This window comes from Acartia tonsa, chromosome 5 (genome assembly GCF_053477335.1).
Source record: "Acartia tonsa isolate MP-2025a chromosome 5, ASM5347733v1, whole genome shotgun sequence".
NCBI classification, from domain to species: domain Eukaryota; kingdom Metazoa; phylum Arthropoda; class Copepoda; order Calanoida; family Acartiidae; genus Acartia; species Acartia tonsa.
Window position 1 is genome coordinate 23,655,209 of NC_137264.1, and position 21,026 is coordinate 23,676,234.

The window sequence follows — 21,026 nt, forward strand, 5'->3', positions numbered from 1 at the left end:
TCCCCTAATTATTATCATATCAACAAAGTACAATGTCATAAGCAAAGCATCTCTAAAATTGATTCCTAAAAATGTAAGTATGTACTTCAACATTATCCTGTATTTCAACAAATTTACTAACAATTTTGTCTCTACTTTTATACATTTAAATTCTGATTATTCAGTTCTGACACTCTACAAGTGTTAATATTCGTTTATCCTACCGTCCCAGACCTTCGAGTTTAGGGAGTTTATGTCATCCCTGTTTTATAGCTTAAATGGTAGTATCAAACAGCGTTAATTACAGCTTTAAATTTTATTAAACAAATTCAGCTGCTAGTCAAAATATAACCATTCTTGTTATATAGACAAGAACGATGACGTCAAGTACTAACGAAGCTTTGTTGCTAAATCAAAATTAGAGTATTTTTATTTTAAACCATAAGAGCCGGCCATTGGATTTTAAACTGATCCAGATTTTTTACAAGACAAAATTTCATGGACATATAAATAAACAGACCACTGAATAAAGCTATTAAAATATCTAACTTTTTAACCATGCATAATATTAGTATCAAAGCTTTGCCTTTTACCCTTTATAACATAAATTTTTTAATAGATATAATAATCCTCTTTATCTTATTCTTAAAATACTGATTCCTATTCCATAAAAAATATATTTATAGTAAAACAAGGATGACAACATCCATAAAAGCGAAGCTCTGAAACGGTAGAACAAACGGACATTAACACTTGTATAATGTCAGAACTGAATAATCAGAGTGTAAATGTATAAGAGTCAAAGCAAAATTGTAAGTAAATTTGTTGAAAAACTGCTTGATACAGGATAATATTTATGTACATATGTTAGATATACCCAATGGTAATATTTAAAATTTTCACTTGGTTAAAAAGTGAAGACACTGCTAGTTTTAACCAACCAATTAAAATGTCCTTGTATTTATGTTTTGACATGTCCTATACTCAATAGGCATCTATTAAATGTAATCTAAATAAAACAAGGATAACAAGATTATCATCCATTGTCTTATCTCCTAAGTTGTTTACAACCCCCTCCCCCACACATACTCACACAATACAAATACACATAATAAATACTAGGATATGACAATGAAAGAAAAATCGAGATTTTTGGAATAAAGAAAGGGGAGAATAAATTATTTAAAAGTCTTATCTATTATACAAATTTTATATCTAAGTTTTCATATTTATTGAATTGTTTACAAGTACAACTGATATGGTTCTGATATCGCAAAAACCAATCAACCAATATTATTTTTTTTATAATTCATTCTATAAAAATAAAAAACTCATCAATATTTAATTTTTTAAAAAAAATTGTATAAAAAGTAAAAAAAACACTGAGAAAATATTAGGTGTAGAGGTTTCGTGTTCTTTCTAGACAGCTATATTTGCTATTTTTCCAAATTTTGACGGAACGAAAAAATTTATTGGAAAATATCAGTAAATATTAACTTTCAGGATCGTAAAAATTTAGAAAAGATTTTAATATTTATGTTTCATGTCCAAATTCAACCCTTTCCCTAATTATTATAAACGACTTTGGACAGTTCATAAATAGGGGGAATATTTGAGAAATATTGACCCGTGAGTTTCAAATTTCCATCGTCAAAGATATATTGGATTGATTTCAAATAGACATATGTCTGATCAAAACAAACAATATTGTAAGTAAATTTGTTGCAAAACTGCATAAATAGATTGTCAAGGAATATTGATAGACAATAGCCATTTCCGAGATATTATGCTCGACACAGAGCAGACATCCTCTACTTCCCCAGTGAACTAGGCAGTGTTACGAATAGTTGTTTATTGAACAAACTATGAAACATTTACACGTAAAATATTATTAAAATTAACACATAATTTTATATATTGTTTTTAGATCAAAATAATGATTCAAAAATATTAGGTTTTAAAAATCCGAAAACGATAGGTTTCGTGATTTCGAAATAAAGACAAAGAAAAATTTCAAAGAAATAACTTAAAATTGCATAAATCTATATAAAAACATAATAGAATTAATTGGCAAACAAATAAAATTATCATAAATGCATATAAAAATAATAGCATACATAATAAGTTTAAAAATAATTGGTCTTTCTTTGAAAATTAAAATTCTTATTTTACTTAAACAAGAAAAATCTTAATATTCCAACATCCAGTTTCCTACGTAAAAGAAAATTACCTAGATATTGAACACATCAAGCCAGGAAGCATATGAGGGAAAATAAAGCATGGCTAACAACACATTTCATACAAAACGTGAGTTTTCATTATCATAACAACAAGCTCGTGCATATATAAACAAAAGAATGGCTTTGTTTATGTTTGGTGCGCGCCTCTAAAGGGAGATGCCATGTAAATGATCAGCACAAAAAGTCGTCTTCATGCGCGTCACATTAGAAATAAAGGGACCTGGGATCAAATCCAGGTAGGCAGACATACACCACATAGTTACCAAGACATAGATGATACTGTTTTAGGACATACTTACATTTTTGGGACTTGTTTATAGAAATGCTTCGCCTATATCATTGTACCTTGTTGGAATAGGAATTGTTCAAAAAATCAGAAGAATCGGATAATTTTAACATACAAAAATTTGTTGTCAAAAAAGTTAAAAATCGACATGTTTAAAATGGACGTACGGACATTCTGGTATTAATTATAGAGTTGCTACGCTTTCTAAATTGGACCTAACTACTACAGGAATCATCATACAAAGTTTGGAATCGATAGGACAATTCTAACCTGTTTAAATTAACGAAAAGAGCTAACTGTGACGGACTGACGGACCGACCCTAATTATAGTAAAGCTTCGCTTTTAACAACAGTCCCCCAAGTTTTAAGGTCAACGTTTTCATGATAAGTTACAGCACAATGCCCAGTACATGTTTCTTTATTGTTGAATATTTGTCCATTCTCCTTGAAAATAATAATAATACATCATTTTCTTATTTGCCAGACGTAATAAAGGTATTAGATTCAAAATTTTATTTGGATGTTAGATAAAGATATTTTTATAATTTCCCAAGAAAAATAGCATAAAGCCAACCTAAAGAGTTTTCTTATTGTGTAAACCGGCCATTTCGCTGATCTTTTATTAAAAACAACATAAAAAAATATTACTACTTTATTTTCAACTAGCAGCTTCGCCTCTAGAGGCCTCTAGGTGCATTCGAGTCATTTGGGGAGATTAAGTCGATACACTTTCAATTCTTTTAAGTTAATTTTTTAAGGTTGGTTTTATTGCAGATGTGATTTCTCTCGGGATGTTGAATATTATTTTTAAAAATAGTTATAAATCTTCCATGGATCTATACTAAGCTTTACTGTAAAGGATATCCAACGATTATCGAGATTCTTCGTTACACACAAGAAGACAGACATACGCACAAACATCCTGTTGCTTTTATGTAAGAAATATTCAAATTTTCTCTATTTTTTATTTTTCTTTAATCTTCACAATTTGCCCTTGCAAAGTCTAAATACTGTATTGTCCCAAAAAAAACGTATTGGGTGGCATAAAAAAGAAATCAAATGTTTTTATTTAAAATCTGGTTGATCTTTTTGATAGCACTACAATTTACGTGAATTTCTGTTGTAAAACTAGGTTTTTATTATTTTAATTTTAGAGACCAAATTTTTATAAAGTTATCAATTTTACAGAAGTTAGTCAATACTCTTTAATTAAAGTGATTGTGAAGCATTTTCTAACTTCTTTGGTTAACAAAAATCTCAACATAACATTGTTTTTTTTTTTATAAAAATCCGTTTTTAAAACCTTTGCAGCAAGTTGTTTGAGATATTATAAACGGATTATCCATTGATTAGAAAACTTTTCCCAATCTCTTTAGTGTCTGTTTGTATTTTGTTTGTCTTTCTTTAATAAAATTTCTCCAAAAAAAATTTATGATCATGAATTTGAAATCATTATCTCACCCAATGAAAAAATATTTGTCGGAAATTTATTGTCGAAAATTCCACATTTGCTCTATAACTCGTTAAAATCTTTGATTTTTTGTTGATGTTGTCATCCTTGTTTTAACTTTAACAATGGGTTTTAATTATGTTTTATTTTTTATATTTACCTGTATCTTAAATAAGTAATTATTTAACTTTTTTTGCCACTTTAAAAGTTTTTTATTTGAAAAACTAAATATTTTTTACAATTGTAGATTTGCTTTAAAAAGCAATTTTTTTTGGATTTTTTGAAAAAAAGGTTAACTTTTTTCAAATTGGCTACTGATGCCATATAAAGAATATTATATAAATAGCTTAAAAACACTATTTAACGGCCTGCTGTGGTATTATTTATGGTTATTAACATTCTTGTATTTTGTTTTTGGTTGGTGTATAAGATTAATTAGAGGGAAACTAGTTTCTATTATAACCCTTTGTTCATAATAGTATGCCAGTATATTCAAAGACAGAAACTTTTTTCAAGCAAAATTAATAGGCAAAAAGTGCTTAGTTTATCAATAAATATGTTTATGTATATTTATACCCATGCAATGCAATGGAACTCAGTGAATAAGACAGTAAACGTTACTTTTGATGTACATCTCCAATGATGATAAATCAAATTACCGATTCTGTAAACTAAATTTTTTTGTTGGAAACGTTTGGACCAACCAAACAAGGTTTGATTTAAGTACCCAAAGATATTAGCAATGAGAGATCGTGATTATAAAACTTTGGGTACCAGTGTAAATTACCAGAGTATCCCTGGGTATACCGAACTAAAAATAGATAATTATATATATGGATTAAAAATTTCATTGATTTCACTCAATTTAATTTTACTCAACTCTTGCCAAAAATTTTAACGGTTTCAAATTATTTTCATATTGATTTTTTGTATAGGAATTATTACAGTTACCAGTTGCTTCGACTTTCTTGGGGCCATATCTCTTAGGAAGGTGTCCTTGTCCCCCTTCGAATAGCTCAAAACCATTCATGGACTGATAATAAACTTCCTTAAAAATCATGGAATCGTGGTCAAATAAATTTGTATATTTTATAGTATGAAAAAGATATATTTATGACCCTTAAGATCTCGCTAACTGATTTTTTTTTGTGCAAGCTTACAAAAACTTCTGGGCAGGTTTTAACTAAGAAAGACAGCAAATTTTAAAATATTACTTTAATAAAGAAACAAATATAGCTTAGAGGGTGTGTATATATATTTATTAGTCTGTACAGGTATTTGTAATGAAACTTTAAAACTTGAATTTTAGCTCCTGTAGATTTCATTGGTGGAAAATTTTGAACACCGAAAGTTTGTGCATTGTACATCTAAATCAACATTTAAAAATTCCCAAAAATTTTGAGCCAACCAATAGGAGATAAATTTCTGGGGACTAGTTTGATCTAGAGCCCAATGTCCCATACCTCCCTGCAAATTGAAGTACGGACATACCCTAATAATAGAATAGCTATCGCTCTCAAAAATGGCATGTTTAAATTAATGGCATAAATTAAGATATTAATCTCATCTTTTATTTACAAGAGCAAATTTATGCAGATGTGTTACATAATTTAGGATTAAATGCGAATCTTTTTAGGAAAGCAACATTTGTTTAATTGTGTATATATTAAGATATCAGGAACGGCTATGCTTTTTATAAAAATGTTCTATTATTCGTTTGGGTACTTTTAAAAAAATCTTGATTGGTATTCAATTCAACCAAAAGGGGTAGTAAATAATCTTTGATTTTTTTATCAATCGTCCATTGTCTTATCCCTTAAGATCCCTGAGTCTTTTTGACTAACGTACGTCTGGACATACGTTAACGAGAAGGTTTGCTGCTATATATGGTGCGAGGCGAGAAAGTAATAACAAGCTTGTTTTAAGAATGTTTATGAAACAAGTGTATAAATGTTTTTCAAATCTAGATAATTACTTTAATATTATTTAAGCAAAATAATTGGTCTTTTTTGAATTAAATGCTTCGCCCCTAGAAATTGTGGGTGGTGCCCTGCTACGTTTTTACTTGGAGGATGGATGGGTTATTGTTTTTTCCTTAGGGAACTTTATTAGGGGGGTGAGGGTAGACGAACCCCTTTCTAAATAGTTTGAAACTTTCCCTTAGCCAATATCTAACTTTCTCTAAAATTGTGGGTTAATCAATATAGCCGTTTACAAGGTTTTAGCGGATATATATACTACTTTTTTATAATGTGAATTAAAATGGATGTTTTTGAGATCCGTAGGAATACCTTACATTACTCTCCTAGATCGGTTTTAGTTTATTAACCAAGGTTTCTAAACATACCTCCCCACCCCCCCTTCTAAGAAGAGACAATTTAGAATATAACTCCCCCCAAAAAACAAATTACTACAACCGCTAGTATTGTAGCGTTTACTTCGCTATTTCATAATAAATATATATTTGCTGTTTTACAAGTTAGAATTGGTTTTATATAAGTTAATGTTATGAGTTTGTATGTAATAAGTCGCAGGGACCTTAAGGGATAAGACAATGGATGATAATTAATATGTATACCAAATAGTAATAAACAAAACTATCCCTTTAGATTAAAATAATCTTAAAATTGATAATTTAATATTTTATTATAATTTTAAAATCTGTCAATTAATTAAACATATTCTTTGTTTAAACCTTTATTATCTTCTATTAAATCTATCACTGTCCAAAATTTTCAACCAATGATTTAGATTAGATTAGATTAGATTAGATTTATTATTCTTGGGTGTACATACATAGAAAAAAAACAACAAAATAATAAATGAATTAAATGAATATTATATACATTTATATATACAGTCAAATTTTATTGATATGGTTAATTTATAAAAAAAATTTCTTCCCAAATGGCAGTTTCCTAAAAACTAGGAAGTATGCAGTAATGTGTATTCACACATTGTTTTCATACAGGCCATATAGATAAGACAAATAAATAGAAAAAAGATAATAAGCAATAAATAAAATCATATTGGAGAGGAAAGAATGATATTAGGAAGGATTGATTAGGGCATACAAGTCTCACACCATTATTGCAATAATAGAAATTTTAAAAAAACATTTCAACAAATAGATTTTGATTGATTTATCAGATTTCAAACAATATTGAAAAGAAATACAATTTTATCTACATTCTTGACATAATGGGTTGTTACACACTAAAGTTAAGCTTGATAACAAAGATTCTTTTAGATTTTTTATAAATTTTTTTCTTGATTGATTGTGGGTTAATAAATCATTATTACAATGGTTATTCCATAATTCTTGAAAATGATACTTAGGAAATCTTTCAATAGATTTAAACTTCGGTTTTTTAACATCAAACATATTAGAGTTTCTAAGATTTCTGGTATGTAATTGATTACGGCGAAGCCATGTACCTTGAAAGGAACTTGGTAGCTTACTGTTTATAAAATCATACATAAATAATAATTTCAAATAATTAGCTGATTCATGTAAAGGAAGGACATTCATTTTTTTAAATAAAGGCATTGTGTGTGAGATGTGTTTCTTACTAAAAATAATTCTTATTGCCTTTTTTTGCATTTTAATTAATGGTTCCATAGTAGATTTAAGACCACAACTCCAGGCAGGTAAACAGTAAAGTAAATGACTATTTATAAGTGAGTGAAAAAGCATTTTTTTGCTATCTAAATTCAGTATATGTTTAGCTCTATTTATAAGAAATAAGGAACTAGAAATCTTTTTACGTAAATGTTCTACATGATATTTAAAATTTAAAGAAGGATCTATAAATACACCTAGGAATTTAATTGCAGGAATATTGCTACTTGAATTGACATAATTTAAAATTTTTATTTTCTCAGGATCAAACTCATTTTCATTGTTAAAGTTTAGCTTAATATTAAGAGCATTCCAATCAATAGTATTTTCATTTTTATTAAATATCATGATTTTAGTTTTATCAGGATTTAAGCTCATTTGATTACTCCTAAACCAATCGGATATCTTTTTAAGTTCATTGTTTAATTTCAGTTTAATCTCTGTAAAGTTTTTACCAGAAATTAAAAAATTACTGTCATCAGCAAATAATAGGGTAAATAAATCAGTACAGTTTTTAAGATCATTTATGTAGATTAAAAATAGAATTGGTCCTAAAATAGAGCCCTGTGGGACACCTCTATCTATGTTCAGCTTTCTTGAGTCAGTATTGTTTACATGTACAAATTGCTGTCTATTACTTAAATAATTTTTAAACCATTCAAGTTCAACGCCATTAATGCCAATTTTTGACAACTTTTTAATTAAAATAGAGTGTGGAATTGTATCAAAACATTTTGCAAGATCACAGAAGACTCCAATTACAGTTTTATTATCGTTTTTTGCTTCAGCTATATAATTTAAGAGGTGTATCACAGGGTGTATTGTAGACTTTTTTGATTGAAATCCATACTGATGTTCAAAAATGATATTATTTCTAATCAAATAGCACGACAGTTGTTGATAAATGACTTTTTCTAAAACTTTTGAGAAAATAGCTAATAAACTTATTGGCCTATAATTTGATGGATCAGCTTTTTCATTAGAATTATTCCCTTTTAACTTAAAAATAGGTATAACTTTTGCAATTTTTAATTCAGAAGGTATTTTTCCAGTTAAAATAGTTTGGTTAATGACATGAGAGAGAGGAAGGGCAATGACAGAAATTATTTTCTTTAAAAAAGAATTTGACAGGCCAAAAATGTCCATGCTTTGTTTATTTCCCATTTTTTTAACAATATCTGTGACTATATTTGGGTTTATTGTATGCATTTTAAAACTGGAATTATAATTAGGTATATAGCTACACGGATCAATGTTAGAAGGATTTATTTTAGATGATATCTTGCTTGCTACAGAAGTGAAGTGTTCATTCAATTTCTCAGAAATTTCTGCATTATCTAAATATATAGCATCATTAAACTTCAGTTCATTGATACATGTTGCTTTATCTTTTGTTTTTCGGATTGCATCTCTAATAATATCCCAAGTTTTCCTCAAGTCAGATTTACATTTTTTTAGCTCATTACAATAATACAATTTTTTAGCTGTTTTTATTGCACGATTATAGACATTTCTATATCTATTATACATCCTAATATTATCAGCAGTTGGTTCATTAATACTTAACGTTGACAATTCAAATTTTTTATCTCTACATCTCATTAAACCATCAGTCATAAATTTTTCAATTTTATGTATGTTCTTATTAATTCTAATCTTTTGTAAAGGAAAAGAAAGTTCATAAAATTCATTAAAAAGCTCATAAAATTTATTAAAGCAATGTTGAGGTTCTAAACTGTTAGTTACATTTTCCCAATTAACATTTCTTAATAGATTGATAAACCCAGTAATTTTTTCTTCATTAATATTTCTTGTAAAAATACAAGATTCTTTACTTGCTTTATATGAATAAGGTGTTATTGTGAAAATTGGGAAATGATCAGATATATCATTTAATAAAATTCCTGAATGAAAACTATTATCTTTTGCGTTAGTAAAAATTTGGTCAATACATGTTGCTGATGTCCTAGAAATTCTTGTTGGTCTCGTTATCAAAGATAAAAAACCATTTGCAATGCAATTTTCAAGGAAATCATTTGTTTTTTCATGACAATGATATTTTAAAATGTCAAAATTAGAATCTGTGAAAATGTAAGAGGCACATTTAAAAGACATTAATTTACTTTGTAGGTTAGAAAAATTATCAATAAAAAAATCCATTTGTTGAGATTCAGTAAATCCCATTATAGAAGTATTAGGCCGGTAGACATTACTCAAAATAAATTTTTCTTTGTTATATTCAAGTTGAATTGTGAGTGACTCAAATAAGCCTTCTTCAAATGTTGACAATTCATTTAATATTTTGAATTTTAGATTTTTATGAATATAATAAGCTATCCCGCCGCCCCCTTTATTCTTTCTACACTTATAGATAAAGATATAATCTTCTATTTTAAATATATCTTGGTCATAAATAGTCCAGACTTCTTGCAAAGATATTACATCTATTGTAACTTTATTTTCTTTTAAATGATCTATATATTCTTTAAGCTGAATAAATTTACTATTAAGACTCTGAATGTTCCAAGAAAGAAATTTTAATGTTTGAAATTGCTTACATTTTTCAATAAATTGTTTGTTATTAAAATATGAACATGACAGATCAATTTCATAATACGGATTTTCGTAATTATTACCATTTAATGTAGAATCTTTATATCTAGATAAGAAATCATATTCAATGTTATTTAAAATCTGACAGATGCTACCCACTCTATCGAAAATTAAAATTACAACACAGTGTGTGACTCATATTAAGAAGGTATAATGAAGGGGAAAATAGGTTATATATAATGAATGAAACAAACGGAAATTGGGTATTATTAGTTAACATAAACATATCTCATAACAAGGGTATAAAATTATATTTACATGAAGCAATTTTTAGTTGCGTAGCTACTCTATAATTTAAATATTATAAAATATAATGTAAGAAGATAAAACTTAGTCAAAAATCAAAGTATTACATATGATAGGATATTTAACATAAAATTCACTTTGTAATATATTTATATCTTAACAATATTTCTCAATTATTTGATTGGGTGTGATTTCAAACATTTTTACTTTAAATACTTTCTCACTCTTTTTAGTAATAAATTTGACAATCTAATGAAGAGTATTTAACTTTTTCTGCCTGTAGAATGAGGCCTTTCAAAGTACGAGAATCTGTGTGCTTTCAGTTACGCAAATCGCAAAAATAAGCAATTAGCTCATATTCGAAGGGACTGTAGATTATACTGGTACTTATTTTTACAATTTCTCTCATTATTTAGACTAAAATTTTAATATTGATTGGTTGGTGCAATCTAGCATTGTAAAAACTTTTTATCAAATAATTTTAATATGCAAAAATGATGATTTTGCTAATCATAATTTAAGATCTTATTATTCCTTAATATGTTTGGTATACTTTCATGAAAACAATATTTTGGTTAAATTATATCCACAGCGTATAGACCCATCTGTATGTATTATTGTTCTCAAAGCCTTTTATAAGTGTATAAGATGCCTTTGGGCTTATTTTTAAGAAAACTTGTTTTGATGGGTTGTTACTTCAGTCTCAGATTTTGTACAGTAGATATTTTGTACACATGGGGTTTTGTTGAGTCTTACAATTGTTTTTTTAAAAGTTAAGAAGTTATCAATTTATTCTTAAAATCAAATATTAATAAAACTTTTAATTTTGTAGCAGTATTATTTTTTATAACCTAAACTTAAAGGTTGCTGAAAAAGAAAAAAATTCCAGAAAAGCCATTTTAATATGAATAAGGAAACATTTCATAAATTTTTTAGACCTCTAGTCTTAATAAAATCCAAGAAAGTAGGAAATTGGAGGCTAATTTTAAAATACGAAAGTTTAAAAAATTTTTATATTTGTTTTAACTGATATTACAATGTTTTTTTTAGACAATTACAGATTGACAACATTTATTAATTTTTAAATTACAAAAACAAGAATGATATTTTGCTTAGTAACGAAATATTTACTTGATTTATTAAGCCCTGATAATTATATGTAAAAAATATCATTACTAAGATAAACTTTCAAGTAGGGTTTCAAAACCGATTAATAACTGCTGGATTATAACCGGTTCTGAGCCATACTGAGAATTTATATGTTGTATCGTATTATAAAAAAAATTTACAAATAAAAAACCCTTAAAATTAACAACAGTTTTATTGACCCAGGCCCTGGCTCCTTAAGTCGAACAAAACTGGCATGGATCCTATAATTTTTCGTTTTTTTATACGCTGAACACAGCTGTCTATATTGCGATGCATTTATGATTAAAGCTATTAAAAAGTTTCGCTCTATTTGTTTTAAAATGACATTGTGGTTTAGTGGTTAAATCTAGTAATTAAATGTTTCAAAAATAGCCAAAATTTTATATTAAGAAATACTTTAAAAGGCTATTCATTTCCCTAAATCCAAATTTTCAATCGAAATCAGAAAAACCTTGTATAATATGAATTGTCCACGGAAATGTAAATAAAAATTATCTCAGCACTCCTCAGAAAACATTTCATTTTCTCCATTAATATTTTGAATTTCAGGCACTATTGAATCTAACAGTTATTAACTCTTTCATTGTGATTACTGATTCCATTTAAATAACAACTTACTTATCTATTTATCCATGACTAGTGATCAAACGCTTTTAATCAATATAGTACAACATATTTGTTGACAGAGTGCAGCTATCGTGTATTTCACTTTGTCCGTCGGACTATACAGCGGGGACTTTAAGGGATAAGACAATTGACGATAAATTGATGAACTATTCAGTAGCATAAAATTATAAGTGGAAAAGTTTGAACACTTATATTTTGAGCCAACCAATCACGATTGAATAAAAGTTCAATGTCCCCTCTCTCTTTGCGAGATATATAAAAAATGACTTGCTTTTCAAATAAAAGCCAAATATAAACCAATTTAGCGTCTATTGTCTTATCCCGTAAGATCCCTGACTTGCATTGAATCTAATCATCCTTGTTTACATGTGGTTTGTGAAACAACTATGATTAAAACTACAAAAACTGACAAATTTGTTACAAATCTAACCAAAGGATTAGTTTCCAATAATAGATTTATTACCCTAGTTACAATAATCCATCTACCTTAATAATACATTTTTGCAGACCAAGATTTGTGTCTATCTATTTATTATCTGTTTATTTGAATTTTTAAAGCTGGCTTGAAATGGAATGCAACATTGCGTTTTCTTTCCAATGTGTACAATTTCTGACCATTAATGTGGTCGGATGTAAACTTATGGTGCAGCCATTACAATATATCTTGTACCCACTGCTGATATGTAGCTTTAATAGTTCAAGAATTGAAAATACCTTTCTAATTAAACTTATGAAAATGCTTTGCAATCCAATTATGGTTTAGTACTGTATAATTCTTAAGTAAAGATGTCGCTTAACAGTGTGGTTAGAAGCTTCTCTGTAAAATAGAATGATATGTATTTTGATTGCAAGGTCAGTGCAATATTGTAATGACCATAAAGTCAATAAAGAAATCAAGTTTAATTGGATACATAAACCAGATTACTATACAGTGCAATGGCGTGCATTCAGTTTTTGCAGGGGGGGGGGGTCGAAGTGCACCCGAAAATTTTGATACCCTCCATATGATTTTTAAACCTCCCTAAGCCAAAATTGAGGTTGGTGTATTTTATAGTCATCCCCCCCCCCTCCCTACATAATCAACATACTAAAAAGTAAAACAAATATTTTTCATCCCCTTAAATTCCAGTAGGGTTTGGCCATCCCCCCACTTGTGCAAGTCTCTGTTAGTATATAAGAAAAATCCAGTTGACTTTAAAAATATTTTTAACCTTTTTCTTCAGCTAAATTTTACTAAAACGTATTCCTATATAAATGAACACGTACGGTGTGCAATTGCAAAAAAAAGACGTGTGAAAAAATTCGCCAACTATCCACTACTAGTTAATTCTCATGCGAAAAATAGTTTCCATACATTTCAACTAAAAATCAGACACGCTATAAATCCTTCTACTTCAGCTATATTAGTTCATCTTCTTAGACGTACAATTCTATTATATAAAGTTGTAAGCTTTTTTGTCTGTAGTTAAGGATCTCACAAACCGCTATACGATTTGGTGCTCCTTTACAGTGAGGCTTCTTTTAGGTAAAAGGAAGGTTTTTAACTATTTTTGGGGAGAGTATCTTCACCCCATCAAGATGACCCTCCACCCAATTATTTTACATTTTATTTTTAAAATTCAAATCTTCTCCCTCCCACCTTAAGTGCATCTAGAGGCCACCAGTATAATATATGTAGGCAGACAAAAATATCATTTTAATATCATATGAATATTCATAGTTATAATTAAAACAAATTAATGAAAAAAACTTTGCTGTTTATAAATGAACAGTTGTTTTACAAAAACTCTTGCGAAAAAATTATCAAGGATTTTGCACACTTGGATTTCTGCACTAATAAATACGCTCACGCAAAAATATTCTGAACCAAGGACAATTAGTTCCAGACAAAAAGTTTAACTGACATAACTTTTCCACAACTTTTAAAATGAATAAATAAGAAACAACATTTGAATAAATAAAAGAATAGCAAATTAAAATACAGTAAGGATATAAACAAATTTAAAAATATTTTATGACAAGTATTCTCAATAAATCATTGAAATGACATTTTCGTAGGATAGTTATAAAGTAAAATTTAAAAAAATAGTAAAGAATCTAGAGTAGCTGCGCTGCGTATATTACCAACCATTTGATGTTTTTATACTTTAAACGATGATTTGATGATTATTGAAATTGTATGTTGAAAAAAGTTCTAATGACTTTTTTAAGAGAATCTTTTCTATGCCTAGTATCGCTTCTAAAGTCTGTAACGGATAGCTCTAACAATATATAGTTATTCTAAAGTCTTGCTTATTAGAATGGTGATTTCTAGATTGATTAGGCATAAAAATGTAATAATATATTTATTGAGACTTGAACATATTATCATTTTAATTTTTAATGACTCTTGATAATTATCTTATTATTCGTGGAAAATGGTTTTTCAGTATTGCTATGAACCGGTTTTAATCCATCGGTTTCGAAGCCACACTGGAATTTACATTTTTATATTTTTTAGAGTGCAATTACTCCGTAATTGTAATTGTTTGTTTTTCCATCTGTCAAATTTGTTGATCTTCTCTTTTGTGAATGTTTGTCATCCTTGTTTTACTAATGTTTTCTACCATGAGAATTATATTTATCTAATTGATGCTAAAACTAAATTATTTTATAAAATCTGAAATTTAAGAAATACAATTTTTTTTTCGGATTCTAAGATTGTTTTTGACCCCCCCCCCCCCCCTTTTTTTTGTTGGAGAGAAGATAAAAATCAAAACCTTTTAAACATATAAATGATTACATTAGATCTTTCGGGTATAGTGACAATGCCCTTTAAAGGGCGTTTCATCGTATTTTCACAGTAGCTTTTGATAGGTTAAGTTAAGTTAGGTAAGGTGGTTGTCTCTCAGAGTTAGAGTCTACCTCAGGGGCTAAAAATAGAATAAAAGCTGTTGTGAAAATACGACGAAACGCCCCTTAAGAGGCGTTGTCATGAAAGAGACTATACCCGATTTTTCTATATTTGTTTGTCCTCTAAGATTCTCTATATTGATAATGAAAAGTGGTTGGCCTTGAATTTTCTTATATATGGTTTCTTGCTAAATTTACTTACAAAAATGAACACAAGACCTAGGTTTAAATGCGATTTAATTATCGTCATGTCGAATTTATATCAACCATGACCACTTTTAAAAAAAGATTTTTAGGTTTATAGCTTTATTTATTTCAAAAGCTTCTATATTGAACTTAAAAGCAGGGATCGGAAGCCGCGCGTAAGCCGCGTGTAAGCCTCAGTGAAATCGTCATTTTATCACTATAAAATTTAGCTAGATGTATAAAACTGTCTCTTTAGTAGACAATCCTTCTTTCAAAAATTTCTTTTTCTGCTCACAAGCAGGTTTAAAACTGAGGCTTATGCGCGGCTGAGGCGCGGCTTCCTAACCCTGCTTAAAAGTTAAGATTTGACAAAAAATGATTTAAAGTAATCGAGAAATTGAGTTAAATATTAAAGTAAAAGAATAGAGGGGGCATGGGCTACATGTAACTCTACCCACGACTGTGTCGAATTACAATTGGGTGTTTGAATATTGGCCAATAGCGTCGGAAATATAAAAATAGTGTAGTCGCAACAAACAAAAACACACAAGAAGAAAACAATTTGCTACCAGCTGAAAACGGTCCCCACCACTTGGGCAAGGTAATTGTCTGGGTTATGCATCTATACATATACATTTATTATTGAAATAACAGTTATTCTTATTTCTTTTCTATTTTAGGTGTGTTGCTAGTATTGGGAGTTACGTGCTTAATATTGGGAATATTAGTCTACCTATTATTTAATAATCTAGTTGCTGATCTTATTAAAAAAGAGCTTCCATTAAGGTTAGTCTTTAGTATATTATTTATCTAGAAGCTCTTTATATCTATAGGGACTAAAAAAAATGACGTCATACAATACAAATGACCAATGATAGGACAATACACTACATTTTAATTTACCAATGATAGGCAAGTATGACGTCATTTTTATAGGCACTATAAAAAGCTTCTTTATCTATCTATCCATATATTTATCTATGAATACATCAGTCTATCAATTTATCTTTATACATATCTATTTATCTATTAACAATCTATTAATCAATCAATCTATCAATCTGTTTGTCGAACTATCTATTAATCTTCCTATTTATCTATCTATATATCAATATGTCGATCAATCAATCAATCTATGAATTTATCTATCAATATTTATTTCTGTCAATCTTTTAGATAATTAATTCATTACTCTATCCAAGGTTTACATTTTTAGTAGCGCAGCTTCTCTATTATTCGTATTTAGGTCTGGTGGACAGGTGACAGACGTATGGATGAACCCTCCAGCAAAACCTTTGCTCCGAGTATATTTTTTCAACACAACAAATCCTGCTGGATTTCTCAAGGGGGAGAAGCCGTTTTTTGTTGAGGTAATTTGTATTTTCTAGAGTTGCGCTGCTATTCTATATCTAGACTCTAGCTAGCTGACCTGTCTTATAGAACTGATTTAGATAAGCTTATTGTACATATATTTAGAAAAGAACTACACATATGAAACAATAGTAAATTAATTAAACCTTGAAAAGGACATGTGTATGTTTGTACCAGTCTGGGAATTTGTGTGTTTGAGCACCAAGAGGACAAATTAAGTGACTTTTTAATTTAAATTTAACTTCTAAGTTACTTTGTCTGACTAGCAGGCCCTAATATTCATAAAAAGGACGCGCACCAACTATTCTATTCCCCAACAAGGAAAAAAATCAACACATCAGGCACCGAAATTTTTCGTTTATTGGCATAAACATTAGGGTGGGTTCATATCGGAATTAGACAAAGCGGGGATATGCAAGAGATAAAATTAACCTTAAAAACATTTCTGGCCGAAAAAGAATTTCAAAAAATTGAGTTTTAGAACACGACCACTTAAAAATATAATTCATTACTTATTAGTATGCAAAGACGACATTCAAAATTTTTTTTGAATCAGAACTATAAGGTTTATTGAGAATTGTCCAATTTGTAGAGGTTTTTTAGATTTTCTCAGGCTAGGAACGAGATTTTTTGAAAGGGACAAAAGTTCCTGACTCAGCTCCTCAAGTCATTGCCAGGGAGCACCATGAAGCCATAGTTCTGATTCAAAAAATTTTTGACTCCCATTTACAAATAGCTATACAATTGAATGTCTGGTCGTCAGCGGTTTTAAGACTTAGGATAAATTTTAAATCATCCAGAGGTGTATTATATCTATATAAATTGAGTGCAGATCCCCGCTTTGGCCTCAGAAAAAAAATGTTCAAAATCGACCCACCCTAATAAACATCATCAGGGTATGGTTATTTATATACATTTTTTCACATAAAATTTAGCAGTATCTTCGTGCATTGTCAAGAATAGCAGGCCCTAATTTTTAAGTAGATGCGAGTCTTAATTGCTTAAACAGTAATTTTTATATTTTAAGTTTTATCTATCCATTATATATCTATCTAACTCTAACAAAAGCCATCTGTAGATTAAAAGTGTACACATGATCTAAAAGTCAAGAATAATCAAGGATAATAATTCCAAAAGGATAAGCCTGAAATTTGCTTTTATTTCATGTATTCCTTCCCCAAGAGTGTATATTGGAGTTTTCGTTCCAGGCAATCATAATTATATCATGACAAAGGTTCTACTATTATATTTAAGTCAGTAAGTCATTTCTTTTCTAAATGCGATTTCTCTAGGGAGGGTGTTGGTACTCTACCTAAGAATAATTATAAACCTTCCCAGGACCTATAAGAAGCTACATTGTAAAGGAGAACCATATTGGTTTAGTGGTTATCGAGATCATTTGGTACAGACAGACAGAAACAAAGGTCCTGTTACTTTTATATAGAGTTACTTTGCTAATTCATGACGTCAGCATTGCAATTTGACGGTAATTTAACAGGGATTTAAAAGATAAGACGATTGACAACACATTAATGTTCATCATCAATTATGATAAACAAAATTACTCCCTTTGTAGATTTAGATTATTGATGTAGAGTTCAGACACTGATATTTTTTAATATACTATACAACTTTGGGTACTAGTATAATTAACAGATCTATAGTATAGATGTATATGCAGACAACTACCTCCCTTCCTTTTTCAAAGACCTCTTTCGTTTGCTTCTAAATTATTTTGTGTTACTTGGCTTTGTTAATATAAGCGACACCATTGGTTGATTTTCAATGGCCCAATAAAAAGGTTGCACAAGGCAGATGCGATAGCGAGATACAGTTAGTTAACCCTTTCTCCCTCTAGTATTTTACTGTATAGTATAATTTAAGTCCAATATTCCCTTCCTCCCTGCTAATTTATCGTCCAAGGTGCTACCATGATTTGAAATTAAGTTTGGACAAAAGAGATTAATTTGAGGGACAGTTTCTTTCAAACTTTTTCACAAACATAAACTTGGAATTTAGACTTTTACAAATTGATAATAAAAACAAGATGACAACATTACATCAAAACGGACAGACAGACGGACATTCTTAGATGTAAGTATGAATGTTAAGTGGTCATACGATTCTTCAATCAAAATTTCAGCAGTCTAATCAATAACTAAGAAAAAAATATTTTTCCTAATACTAAGTTTGAAAAGGTATAATAAAAATCAAAAACCTTAAGCCTTTTTTTTTACTTTTAAAAATCAAGAAATTAGAATACCAAATTAAAATCTAATTTTCTGCTTTGGAACATTTTACTCTAATATAATCTCTTTTATTGCAACATGAGTGTAATCTTTTTTTTCAAGTTTAAAAAAAGAATTTGTCATGATAGATTAGTTACATACAAATTTAAGTTTACCGGATTGTTGATAGTCCAGCTGCATTATGACAAGGTTATTCCGTACGTCTGTACGTCCGTCGTTAGTCACTAACCTTGCGCAAAGATGATCTATGTTTAATTATAATGATTTATTTATTACCATTTAAATTTACATTTAATGCAGCGTCTAATTTAAATTTTGTTGTAGTTGGCCTCTGATTTTACCTATTAATTTTGCTCCTTTAAAGGAAAATTGCAAAAAGATACATAAATAACATTATGTTACACTTTACAAAAGCAATTAATGGTTCAGGAAAATTAAAACAACACAATAATAAGCATCGTAATTACCATAGTTTGACAAATTTCACATGAATGTAAATAATTCATTATACAATTTACAAGAACAGTGAGCTAATTACCCCTTTTGTCCTTTTTAGAAATCTTAATGGGGTTAATATAGTTTTACTTCGTATTATAGATGTCTATGGCCAGGTTTAGAGAGTAAGTATGAGACTGATGTACGAACAGATTCAAATTGTAAGAAAGCTACGCTTTGAATTTCTAAAAATATGTTTTCTATAATTTTTTTGAGTGTTTTGTTCAATTATATAATTGTAAATATTTAAAGTACAAGAGGAAAATATGGTTTCTTTAATTTAATTCATCGCTTTTAAATCCAAAGTGTGTTCTATAAATCTTAGCTTGTCTCCCTCTGTATTTATCTAATCCTTGGTGGTTAGGACATACTAACAGTGATCAAACTTTTTATCCAATAATTTTAATCTACAGAATGGATAATTATATTTACAATTTATCGTCCATAGTCTTATCTTTTAAATAAAATATACTTTTAAATAATTTTAAAAAATATAAGTATAAAGATCTATCTATCAATATTAATACTAATGAATCAATTCAACTTTGAACTATCCATCTATCTATCTATCTAGATGGGACCCTACACCTGGGAGGAGACCTGGTCCAAGGAGGGAGTAGAGTTTGCTGAAGATGGCTCAACTGTCAAATATAATATCAAGAAATCCTACAGGTATAAAAATTTCATTGCATAGTAGGATGGGGATTGTAAATTACACTGGAGGTACACAAAGTTTTATAACCAACTTTTTAGTTGACCTTTGCTACTGTATTTGAATTTTGTTTAGTTGGTCGAAACCTTTTCTGCTGATAGTTTAAATTTGCAGAAGGGTTAATTTTGTTTATCATCATTGGGAATGCACATAAATTTATCGTCCATTGTCTCTTCTTTGTAAAGGTGAGCCATATCGGTTCAGCGTTGAGAAGGATCCTTCGATACAGACATCCTGTTAATTTATATGAGGATTTAGATTATGAAATGACCCAATATTTTTGAAAATTCGATCAATTGTTTTTTTTTCAGATTTCGACGAGATCTTTCAATTGGAGGAGAGGATGACATAGTCACAGTTCCAAATATTCCTTTATTTGTAAGTTATATTTTTCAAAAATTATTTCGCGACAAAAGTAGTTATTTATCGGTTGCTTTACAAAGTGTCTAAAAAAATCAGCCATGTGACGTCATAAAAATGAGGGATGAGAGGGGAAGTGGGAAAGAAACCTCCAAAAAAGAGATGGAAAATCCCTCATTTTTATGACGTCACATGGCTGATTTTTTAGACACTTTGTATATAAAGCTTCCTCACAAACTAAACTAGCATAAAGATTTTCGGCGTTCTCCTCTTAGAAATTTACAATTTTGAAAATTTGAGTCTTCCCCACTCCCGACAACGAACAACTATTTTAGGTTAGGTTAGGTTATAGGCTAGGGAGCCGAGCGCTGCGGCTAGGCAGGCAAGGGGGCCGAGCGCTGCGGCTAGGCAGGTTAGGCAGCCGAGCGCGCTGCGGCCAGAAAAAAAATTTCTAAGAGGATATTACCTGATTTTCCTGTATAATAGCTTACTGTTTAACTTGAAGAGCTACTTATGGACATAATTATCATTGTAAGAAATTGCTAACCA

The 21,026-nt window shown here is 29.2% G+C and overlaps 1 protein-coding gene across 1 annotated transcript in view; it reads left to right on the top strand.

Moving 5' to 3' along the window:
- Positions 1–21,026, top strand: part of LOC145319089 (lysosome membrane protein 2-like) — a 98,998-nt gene that overhangs the window by 25,575 nt on the left and 52,397 nt on the right. Inside the window, exons 2-5 of the mRNA XM_080160933.1 lie at positions 15,971–16,076; positions 16,537–16,660; positions 19,980–20,077; positions 20,429–20,495. Of these exons, the coding sequence (XP_080017059.1) occupies positions 15,971–16,076; positions 16,537–16,660; positions 19,980–20,077; positions 20,429–20,495 (395 nt within the window). The remainder of the gene's footprint in view (positions 1–15,970; positions 16,077–16,536; positions 16,661–19,979; positions 20,078–20,428; positions 20,496–21,026) is intronic.